Source organism: Pleurodeles waltl, chromosome 8, assembly GCF_031143425.1.
Source record: "Pleurodeles waltl isolate 20211129_DDA chromosome 8, aPleWal1.hap1.20221129, whole genome shotgun sequence".
Lineage (NCBI taxonomy): Eukaryota > Metazoa > Chordata > Amphibia > Caudata > Salamandridae > Pleurodeles > Pleurodeles waltl.
The window spans coordinates 1,497,184,676-1,497,196,891 of record NC_090447.1 but is presented as its reverse complement, the minus strand read 5'-3'; the positions used below and the strand labels follow the sequence as shown (position 1 = coordinate 1,497,196,891).

General features: G+C 39.9%; 1 protein-coding gene across 4 annotated transcripts in view; it reads left to right on the top strand.

Moving 5' to 3' along the window:
* Positions 1-12,216, top strand: part of ILDR2 (immunoglobulin like domain containing receptor 2) — a 742,290-nt gene that overhangs the window by 725,787 nt on the left and 4,287 nt on the right. For 2 of the 4 annotated variants that reach the window (XM_069202734.1, XM_069202736.1), the window contains one exon: positions 2,142-2,763. In XM_069202734.1, the coding sequence (XP_069058835.1) occupies positions 2,142-2,763 (622 nt within the window). Of the gene's footprint in view, positions 1-2,141; positions 2,764-4,331; positions 6,772-12,216 lie in introns of those variants that run through there. The other 2 variants (XM_069202735.1, XM_069202738.1) reach the window with 2 other exon arrangements.

Here is a 12,216-nt window from a genome sequence, read left to right as displayed (position 1 = left end):
TTTCTCATTGCTTGAGTCAGCACACTGCAAGTACAAAAAGCAAGAAGAGAAAACAAACTCCAATTGACATCTGTAACTACAGTATGAATGTGAAAGAGCCTCTAATCCACTCACGCTGCCGTGTCCAGCATAGTGATCAAGAAAAAAAAAGACGCATCAGATGCTTGAAACACAGATGCGTGAGGTCTATCTCTTGAACGCCTCTGTTGAAGACTGTGCACCATAAGGGGTTAGTCAAAAAATCCTGGAAAAAACCTTGCAGTACAAAACAACAGAGATGTAAACAAAAGAAGTGCCCTGAGAAGTAGGTTTGCAAAATAAGTTGTAGTAATGTAAAAACACTTTCAAAGAGTTCTGTATAAATTAAATATATGTTAACTCATATTAAAAGTCTTTATTTTCAAAAGATTTTTCCTCACATGGGACAGTGTATCATTTATGGTAGCAGAAAAAGGTCCGGATAAGATAAGGTTTATGGTTAGGGTTCGTGGTTAGACTAAGGAGTAAGGTATGTATGAGGAAGAGTTGGGGTTGGAATCACAGTGCTGTGTAGGGGAAGGATGAGATATGGGAAAAGCCACTAGTCTTATGTGATTCTGCATCTGACGCATTATGCATAGTTATGTTTTTTCTGCCCTTGCCGCATAATCCTCCATGTGCTGCATAATTTGTAGATTCAACAAAGAAATTGTTTCTACTTTAAGTGGGTCAAAGTACTAAAGCAAGTGAAACCTGTGGTGCAAAGATCAAAGGGTCATCTTTCAGTCTCTGGTTGCTATTAAGAAACAAGTTAGCATTGACTTTTATGAGGCACATTTTTTTTACAACTTCTTTCTTGCATTTTACTTTTTAAGGGTCCAATACATTTTATAAATTGCAGTGGGTGGCACAAACCTTTTTACAAATGCCAAATACATTACAGGTGGTGTTTATCTTCCTATGGATACTGCATCATGTATGGTGCATAGCCAAAATAGAAAATCTTATCAATGGTGTTCATTTTATCCATATATGTCTCTTGAATTTGTAACTGGCTTATGTGGCTCTACAGCAGTATGCATTCTTGGTTGTATATTTAACTCTAACTCTTTTTTATTTATGAAATACCACAAGGGGCGTACTGCTGCCCTATAACCTTTTTCACTGTCCGAGAGTAAGAAGAGTGTCAGGTTGGATACAAATAACACATTGTATAACCAGGTAGGACACATTTAACAAATAACATACTAGAGAGTCAAATTCCGAGTTGTGAGATAATCATTGCACGCCGCTGTTTTCTCCTGACAGATTCGGCTGGTCAAACCTGCCTCAGTTTATAAGGGGGTGAAGCCCAGAAAAAGTTAAACCTTGCAAGTTGGGGTATTAAATACCACTTCTATATCCTGTACATCCAATCCAAGATTAAAATGAAAACCTTGCAATAAGAGATATTTACCTCACCCTGGGGTCATTTGCATTTTGTTTGGGTGCAGGAAATGCCTCCATCTTTTTTTACCTCGAAATCAGGCTCTTAGAATATTTTACTACAATATAGCAAATTAGCAGTGTAAATTGTGAGCCACAATATTGGGCTAAAGGGGGCAAAACACCGCTTGTGCAGAATTTATTGCGGGAAAAATAGATAGAGCTACCTTGACTGTCATATTGAACAGAGAGGGGGAGTATAGGATATATCAACTGGAGGTTACTGAAGACTTTTTGGTAAGGGTGAGCAGCAGGCTCCCTGGTACCCGATACCAACCTGCTGAAGAAATAGTTCAGGCAAAAGGTTTACACATGAGGATCCGCAGTCTCTGTGCTAAAGTATTAGAGAATCTATCTCACACCTGTCTTTCTCGTCTCCTTGATATGTTCTGAAATACAATCTTATTGAATTAAAAAATAATTAAAATGTATTACTAAAATGGAGTATTTGTATAGCACCATATGCCTTACCAAGACTTTAGACCATTCTAATTTTACACTCTTTAGTCTGATAATAGAATATACATAACCTGATAATTAACTGATTCATTATCAAGTCGTCAATTACTCATCAGCAAAAATATCTCAAGTTTCCATATCCAAGTAATGACATATTTCAATGTTTTTTTTCTGTTTGCACTCACCTGTGTTTTCTACATCATGGTTTCTTTTCACAGTCATCAGAGGCCAACTTCAGAGCTCCTGGAAAGAAAAGCATTTGCAATGGGTGTTCAAGCTGTGTCGACAGATGAACTGGCCGCATTTGCAGATTCGTACAGACAGAAAGGCCGCAGGTCGGACAGCCGAGGCCCGTCACGAATTGAGAAGACCGACTTGCGAGGACGGTCACAGTACCAAGACAGCTCCTTGGAAGGATACTACAGTAAACGCAACCGCTGCAGAGAAGTGTTCTCGGACTCAGAGAGGGGCTGGTCGTTCAGCCCATCGAGGATGAGAGTGCCAGAGGACAAGCACCTTCCAAAGCGGGTGAGTCGGATGGGGCAAAGCTATGATGATGGGTACCTCAGCAGTGTCCTCGAAAGGAAATCGAAGGGCTTGGAGGACAGCTGCGGCAGCGCAACGCCATCCAATCTGAGCGTACGGCAGGGCGGGACCAGATTCAGTCGGTCCCCAACGTGCAAAGGAGGGGATGAGAAGGAGCAGCAGGGAAAAGAAGAAGACCCCTTACCACCTTACAGTGAAAGAGAGCACAGCAGAGCTTCTGGGTACCGCTCCAGAGAACACGGCTACCACGGCTCCTCGGAGAAGAGGAAAAAAAAGGAACCATCTATTAAAACAGTAGGTATAGCAGTATTCACTGTCTAACAAAGCTAGTTGCAAGGGAAGGAAAGGAGAGCCATTATCTCTTGGAGTCTGAGACGGATTATTACCTCATTTTATTTCTGTAGGATGAGGTCTTGTTTTTTCGTGATCACCCCCGTCTGTATTTCTGAAACCTTGAAAGTTGAGGCTTTTTCAACTTAAATTTGTCTATATAAGTATACCTGAATAAGCATTTTTATATGGTAGCATGTATATGTGTACATGAACATTTAGCAGGCTCACATAGCAATATGGACGGCCGTATGAATTATATGACAGATCAGCGGTAGGTGGCTAGGTCAGTAGATCTACGAGGAAATGGAGAGTTTGTGGGTTATTCGGTGACAATCTTGGAAAATGTTTTACAATTACTTCTCAAATACCTATTCTGATACACATCTAACTCTGTTATTGATCAGTGTGATACATAGCAATGGCATATAGTATCACACGCACAGTATAGAGACTACTTAGGACTTGAGGGACTCACTTGGTTGGCAAGTGATTCAATCTTTGGTCAGTTCATGCCAACATATTTTTGTTTCTCTTTTTGAAAAAAAGACATGTAAGGATCAGGTCGCAGCATGAAAATCCAAATTCTGTGATTGCTTAGATTGGCATCTCCTAGATTGTGATGGTAGTTTTGTGGCCACAACCACTTCCAGACCAGGTTACTGTTGGCTTCAATTGTTTTTTTTCCTGAATTGTGTTGGCCCTAAGTCGTCCAAGAGTGGAAGTTGTGACATTCATACCAGTGTCAAGAACTGGAAAAAGGGGAACATATATTTCTTGCAGTGAAAATCAGGGTGGAAAACCTTGTGTCAAGATTGCCCTTTGTTGGCTCCATTAAGAATTCTGGAAACTGTCACTACATGCAAAGGCCAATTCTGGTCTCCACATTCAGTCATCTCCATCAAGTCAGCACTCTCCTAGAGCTGTGTCTCTCTGCACATCCTTAGTACAGTTGTGACTAATGTATGCAAAATTGTGGAACCTCACCTCAAAAATGCATCTACAGTCTCCTCTGGCCCTCTAAGCATCCCATCATCCTAATAGTGCCATCATCTTCTACAGAGTCCTATTAAATGGTACCAATACCTTGTACACTCTGCAAAAGAAATGCCTATTTGAGGCTAAGCAATACTGGGGACTTCAAGTACGATCACTTACCGACCCACTCAAGGCACTGATAGAACACAAGGATGGGTCTGTGAAAGAATACCACATGTTCTACTCACCACTGAACCCTCTGTGTCATCCTCGTGTTGAAGAACTTGAGTCACTGGCATGTCATTGCTATTACTCCCACTTTTCAGTTGGTCTTCCCTTTGCTTTACACAGCCAGTAACCCTCTCAGTCTCCAGGGTAATGCGTGTGTTAGTCACAGTGAAGTAATGTTTTGGGGGAAAGAGTGCGGCAGTGAGAGCAGTGGGAGGGAAAGGCAGTGGGTGGTGGAGTTATATCTAAATTTTCTATAAAATGGAAAACACTGTCCTTTTATTGCTGTACATTCATGGTTGTGTGTTTGTTTATTGTCTTCACAGGGTGATTTACCAAACAGGATGTCCCTCGTGGTCTGACACCGTTAAGACATTAGGAAGGTTCTGAGGCTGTAGCCCCATTTGTACGAGACAATGTCACCATGAGTCTCTGAGGATCATTCCATCTCCCTTGACAAGAAAAAATGTCACCTGTCCCACGTCTTCAAGAGACTGGACAGCCACAGTAGAGAAAAGCATCTCAGTACAGGAGGCCTTCTGCTATGGCATACCTCTCTGGACAGGAGGGGATGTCAGGGAGGAGGCAATTGCACGATACAAGGGAAAGAATCAGAGGATAACATCTTTTCCAGACATTGCAACCTTCGGACAGGGAGCATTCTAGGGAAGTTGTAATTTTAGGCAGAAAGCCTTTCTCCGGAATTTCCAAGTCAGGATAATTCCTGTGCAAGGGCGGCTATCTTGAAAGAGATGGTCTACTGCATATGGGCAGTTCCACTGTGAAGGCATGAAGGCCGTCAGAAGGCATTGAAATCACAGATGCCTTCTGCAGGGAATTTATTCTTAAGATCTTAAGCACTCCTCTTTGCCTACATGCACAGGGCATCTACATTGAGCAAGTATTGGCAATTTCCATAGCGCTGTTGCCTTAGGCCACATCCAATATTAGGAACTCTGTTGACAGAGGGCCTACCTTAACTGATGCAATATGTTGCCTTGGTCTCAACATAGTCACCCTTTGTTAAAATACATATGTGTCAAGAATATGCAACATTTTCTGTACTGTTTGGTGTTTCTCAGTGTCTGTCAACCATGTGCCACACATTTTGAAGGGGTACTGTTAATAAAGAGACTTCCTAACCTGGATAGTTGCCACGCCTTGCAGCCAGACTGACATCGTCAGCACTGAATCTCTACTCCCTGACGTTCACACACAATGCTGTGCATGCAACCCGTGATGGCCCCACGTAACCCCTCACACAAAAGAGAGGAGATCATATTGCCATCTGTCTTTTGTGCACAAGCCTCTGCCCGACTCGCGTACAGAAGAGATGTACTTGGACGGTGCTTTCAAGAACTCTACGTTCAAAGCATGTACACCACCTCCAACATCCGGAATTCAGAAATGTCCGGTATTGTTAATACTTGCTGATGGATAAACACCCAATGCTTTGAAATTATTTCTCTATTGACCTTAGAGAAAAGACTCCCAAGTTTCCTAAGATTAGCAGAGCGGCTGTTGGCCAACAGTCTTTCCACCATAGCCATCTCTTGCAGTTCCTAGGCTGTCTGACTCTCCAGTGTTCTCATTTATGTTTCCATCTCTATACATCTGTCTTCTTGTTTCAGTTTGTAAATCACTCTTTATCATATCACTTAAACCAGAGCCAGAAAAAAGTGATCCATACATGCGCACCTGCACACAACATTAATACAACACTTTTGAGGGGCCTTCACAGAAAATACAGATGCAGATTAAGTGTCTGAACAAACTAATGGAACAATATTTGGAGACTTTACCAAAAATACCAAAAGTCTAATTAACTCAGTTACATTCCAATTCATGTAAAATAAGAGAAAAACACGGTCCCATTAATTAGCCTCCCATGTTTGAGCTCATTAATGAAATCATTTATGATAGAAAAGTTGACAACTTAAATTGTGTACATTTGAAACTCAAGTGGCACTCTGGGGTACTCATGTCACATCACTTTCATCTATCTTTAAGGTAATGATAATGCTTTTAGTTGCAAGGTACATTACTTCTTTTTCTTTATCTACAATTTGTGTAATGAGGATTTCCTTTAAGACTTCAGTTTAGCGGGTGAAGGCCAAATAAAATAAGAGATCAAAACTTGATACAGTACTGGGGTAGACAATCGATCCCACAAATAAACTTGTTCTCTGAGCAGAGTTCCTGAAGTTGTAAGTAGAACAGCCTCTGGGGTTAACACAATGTGATGGGTACTGTGCATATAGTTTCACTTCTAAGCACTTAAGATCTGGCTCTTCAGGTGAAACTAGATTTAGCAAGGTAATACATGTATATGAGGCATATCTAAAATAGTCACTATTACAACTACAGTCAATTAAATTCAATAAATCATTATTCAATCTTTGAAAAATACCATAAGGGTACAGAATAAAACCAATATAAAACAGCATCATGAACTTAAAATTAAAATAAATAAATAAAGTTGAAACAGAGTAGGCAAGTCATCATGTTATATATGGTCTAACTAATATAGAATCACAGTACAACTTTCCAGGCATTGTCATTAACAGCCGTAAAAAAACACACCCTGTTAAACACTTAAGATTAGCTACCCCTCTATGGATTTTCTGCTGCACATTGACGATTTTAAAACAGAACAGACACTAAAACCAATCTGCTGGTTACCTAGTGACTGTAGATACAATAGGGCCTCCCTTCATTTTTTAAGTTTCACAATGTGCTTAAGATAGAGAAAAAATAATTGTCTATAAAATTTACAGAAGAAAGTAAGATACAGCAGCGACTGTACTGCCATCCCATCGCAAGGACAAGGGGGCAGCTTGGAGTCCAACACCCTCTACCCCTCAGGGAAGCCCAGGAGGTGCCACACTGTGCCTGACATAAAGAGGAAAAGGCACGACCTCTCCCATCATGCAAGCTCCATTTTAGGTATGGGACGGGCACTCCGTGTGATAGGGTAACTAAAAAGTCACATACAGAATGCCGCTGAAGAGCGCCATCAGTTTTTTTGGGAAAGAGCCATTTCTTCAAAATGGGACTTAATCCGCCTCTTGTCAGATTTACAGATGGACTCGGGCGCAGAAAACAGATCTACAAGACCTATATCAGCAAGGGACTTGTTAATATAGCTTAGCCAAGGAATGGACATGCCCCTGTCCTGATTAAGACAATCACGTATGACCTCCTTGTTAAAAACAGCATTATTATTAGTTCAAATACTTACCCACAACAATAGAGAGGCCTGCTTAATAAGGTCAGAGACATAGTCCAAATGAAGCTCAGAATGCAAAATAAATTGGAACGGGAGGGTGGTAAATTCACTCATCATCTACAAATCCTATTTTCCTCAACCTGTATGGTGGCGGGATTATGATAGCCCTACGCCCCATCCCCATTGGTGGCCGTGGGGACACATTGCATGCTATAGACCTTTAAGGAAGGGTTAATGGCGCTCCTGCCACCCTTCCAGGAAAGGTTCAATAAGGAACCTGCCGCCCTCCCTTGTTTCAATCGTGCAGTATTCACCTGTGGTTGCCAGGATTTATTTGCGCCAGACATAATGCCCAAATAGCAAAAATTGCGCACCGAGCCTAAGCACTGCTCTTGTGTCCCCATGGAAAACAAACTCTTCTGCCCGGGCCTCAAGCCATTATATGGGATTTTCCAAAGTTGATCTTCCTATCAAGGCTGCCTATAAATGTAACAAAGGAGTCAACCAGGGTGCTCAAAGCACGGGTGCCCGAGCCATTAATACCGCATCATTGGCATATACTAATGCCGGAACAGAAAAATGTGCACTCCTAGGGACGTCCTCGGTAGAAGCAGATAACTGGGTGGGGAGATCATTGATGTAATTAATAAATAGCAGGTGTGCCAAAACGCATCCCTGGCACACCCCACTAGCTAGGGGATAAACATCCAAGAGTTCTCCTGCTTGATCATACCCCATCCTACCACCCAAGTTTTCATGAAAGTAGTGCAAGAAATTGACAAGGGAGACGTCAACCAAAGATTAAGTAGCATCAGCCACAGCTTACTTCTGTTCACCCGATCAAAGGCTGACGACAGGTCCATAAAGGCCAATAGTATACTTACTATCAGATTTAAATTCGAGCACTGCCCCACTGTGCCACGCCCAGTACGAAAGCCGTACTGATAGGAAGACATAATGTTATTCTCATTGACCCACTCCTTAAGACGATTAAAAATAACCGTCCCCAGGATCTTCACAGATCTGTCAATAAGGGAGATAGGACTATAACACGCTGTCCCCCTTTTTAAAGATTGGCACTGTGGTGGAGAGGGACCAAGATTCCACACCTACAACTACAGTCATAATAATGAGATTTCAAATAATACTTTCGTGGCATGGGATACCTGATTTCTTGAACCACTTGGATGACATATCCACTACAAAGAACAACTTTTATGACTATTCCATTTTATATTCTTATATGAAAATTGAAAGTCATAAACATTACATATCTACTGTTTAGTAATCACTCACTAATAGAACAAGTTATAAGCACAGAAAACAGTATGAAATGTAAATTTGAATCCATCACTCCACAGGGTAAGCCTGTTAATTCTTTAATTAATAAATCATGTACTACAGTACAATCAGAGAGATATTGGAATTTGAAGTATATTTTGTACTAACAAATGTTAAAATAAAATTGATCTCCGAAGGAAAAACAAGATTCATATGGTTGGTTTCAAGCCAGAAGGCTGATGCCTATATCAAAGTAAGATCTCCCAGTGGTGCGTGTGGAAGTAGGGCATCACAGGAACTGAACGAATTCAAAAGTTAGTGTCCAATTATCCAAGAACACCTAACAGTGATATTGTACAAATTGATTTTCTGAGTCTGAGATTGTGTAGAAATCCCATCCACTTCCAGAGATGAAAAAGACATTGAATAAGTTATCTAAATTTGAATATAATACAATTTGGCCTCAACAGAAAAGTTGGAATATGAGGATACACTAAATCAGGGCATAAAAGAAAGCCCTATTGAGCTGGGTATATCAGCCCCACAAATGAATTATATTGCAGGGCAAGGTAGATTTAATAAATTATTTAGTTACCAAATTTGACTGCTTGAGGTCTTGAGTGTGGCTCAGGATCTGTAAAATAAAATAAATATCACGATCAGTAAGTCTTTGGAGGCTGTGTAGCTTATCTGATATTTTCATTTCATCATCAGACATTTTTTAACAGAAACAAAGCACACAGGCAACAGGAAAATAGAGCACAGACACACATAAAGACTATTGATTTTAAGAGAGTGCTTTAAATGTCACTATAAAAATAGATCATTAATAGTGCTGATTAATAAAAAACAATTATGCGTGCTTTATACCATAACCTTAGCTACACTGAAGAAAATTATTAACAACACAGTGTAAAATGTCTAATATGTTCTATCACATAGGATCACACATAAAGTGGAAAGTGGTTGAAATCTCATTACAACTAAATTCTCATAGTTCCACTAAGTTAGATACCAGTTTGCAATGGTTGGAGGGCAATGGTCTTCTCAAACCCTTGCTTGATTTACTATCACCCACCATTATAAACTTTCCAACAAATATTTCTCAACAGATTTACTTACAACATTATACTAGTGTTGTAGATCAGTGTGTTTTTCTTTGCATGCATTTGTGAGCTGAGATGGTCAATCATTTCAACTACTAAAGAAAGGATCTTAATTTTACAGATATTAGTAAATAAAATATTTACCAATCTTTAATATGCTTTAATATATAGTTATCCGGGCACCATTTTGACCTGGTTCCGTGCAAATATTATTGAATATTATTAGGATGTCATTAGTAGAAAAGCACATTTAACTAGAAGAAATTGTGTAGAGTGCAAAAATACTGCAATAATCTTGAACCTTTCTGTGCTGCAGCTGATATAACTTATCAGTTCTGACTGGAATGGGTTGTCTCCTTTCACTATTTGTGGCCTAATCATCATGCGATTCTCCCCACAAGATATCTTTGATGTCCATCTTTTATAAATATAGGTGCATATAGGTGCATATTTACAATGAATGCAAGTATTTTTGCTGTGCTGCCCTACGCCAATTCAAAAGGGCAGGAATGCACCGTATTTATGAGAGACAGTGCATTCCTGTTTTTTCAGCCAGCACACAGTATGGTGAATAGGACCAACGCAGGCACTCAAGGGTGTCTGCGTTGTTGGCAGGATTGTTGTTGTGCAGGAAGGAACGCCTTCCTGCACAAAAACAATCCTGAGGCATTTTCGTCTTTCTATGTGTGCTTCACAATTCAGCACACCTGGAAAGAGGAAAGAAAGGGGAAAAATATAGCTATTTCTCCTCGTTACGCCTCCCTTGGGTAGGTGTAATGGTTGACGCATTACCAGGATTACAGATCTTTGTAAACCTGTAAATGCGTCAAAGCCACCAAAACAGCCATGGAACGCCCCCCTGACGCAGTGTAGGTCAATGCAGTAACTTGCGCTGCGTTTATATATGTATATATATATACATATATATATATATATATATATGAGGCCATGAAAAGCCATGCGCTTCCGTAGCATCATAAAAAGTGACGCACCAGTGGTGCAAGGGGCTTGTAAATAAACCCCAGAATTTTAAACAGCCCTTTCCAAGTCTTAACCTTAGTTTGTTCTGACTGTATTTTTGTCTGACTTACACAATGTTTATTGTTTTAACTAGTACTATTGTGTTTAATTGTGTCTGTGTGCTGGTTTCCATCAATCGTTCAGTCTATGATGCAACATCTCCTCTATAGTATTTTAATCAAATCTACTGTACAAAACAGTTCATCCAGGACTTCATCTGAACTGACAACTCAAAAAATCACCCTCATCAGGCTTATTCAAAGGACTCCCGTAACGTGAGCAATATTCTTAAGCATCATTTATTTAGAAGCACTTTTTCAAGACCACCAATAAGCTCTCCGGAATCTATTCATTCCATTAATCATTTAACTAATTCAGTAATTGGCTGTTATTACAACTCGTTACTGTTTCTCAGGAACAAAGTATTTAGTTTTTTTATCAATTCAGTTAATGTTATATTTATGTTACATCATGTCCCATTGAAAACAATCTTGTTTTTTATTTATTTTATTCACTTTCAAATTTATAGTGTGCCCTGATTTTAGGCTACTAACATAAAAAATAACTTAGACTTTTATTGTATGATCTTTCTTCAGCAAACGCCTATGCTTTGGAAAATTCTTCCTCTTTTTAATTTTAAATATTTGAATGAGTGAGATAAGCCAAGGGGATATAACATTACTTAAGAATTTTCATTCATTTGAGAAGTTAATTAAAAAAGATTTCTTATTTAAAAAGGAAGACAGAGTTTGCCTGATTTAGGTCTTGCAGTTTAGTACATTTAAGCAAATAGTTGACGGGACGTCTAAATAAATCACTGTGTAAGGGTACAGTTATAAATCTACAGAGGACTGGCTTACTTCATACGTTTACACATTATAGGGGGTTGATGTGAGAACTTGGACTAGGTTTGTTCAGATTTAAGCTGAAGCGGTGCAGGTTTAGTAGTTTCCTAATGGATGAGGGTGTGGTTTGAGGTCTCATCCTCAAGGACAGAGGGTTTCGCAAGTCGCTTGCCATGTCATGGCTTCAGCTGTCTTGAACCTCAGGGTTTTCAGTTAATGTAAATCTCTTTTTCCCTCTGAGAAAATAAGTAGGTTGGCCAGGTACACTGAAATTGTCAGATGGATGGCTATATATATTAAGCAGCAAACTCTGAATTTGATTCATATTTCTAAAGGTAACTGGTAGTTATGGTCAGTTTCTTGTTGGGGCGAGATGAGCCTGGCTGTAGAGTGACGGACAGCTTTCATTGGAGTGAGAGAGGAATGAGAGCCAGCTAGCGTAGTACTGCCAGAGTGGGAACAGGATATCATTAGAGCGTGGACTGATATTTTAGTCAGCTTGGTGATATTCTTTAGGGAATTGGGATATAAAATGGCTGATTGAGCAAATATGCTTCCTTCAGGGGATCAAGAGAGCTTATTGTCGAGGACTAACCCTGCTCACTTCTCAGAACTATTCTTATATTTCCACCAGTGTTTCAGGGGAAAATTATCTTTTCAGCGCAGAGTATTTGTTTTTTTACACCAGTGGTTCCCAGCCTTTTGACCTCTGTGGACCCCCACTTTATCA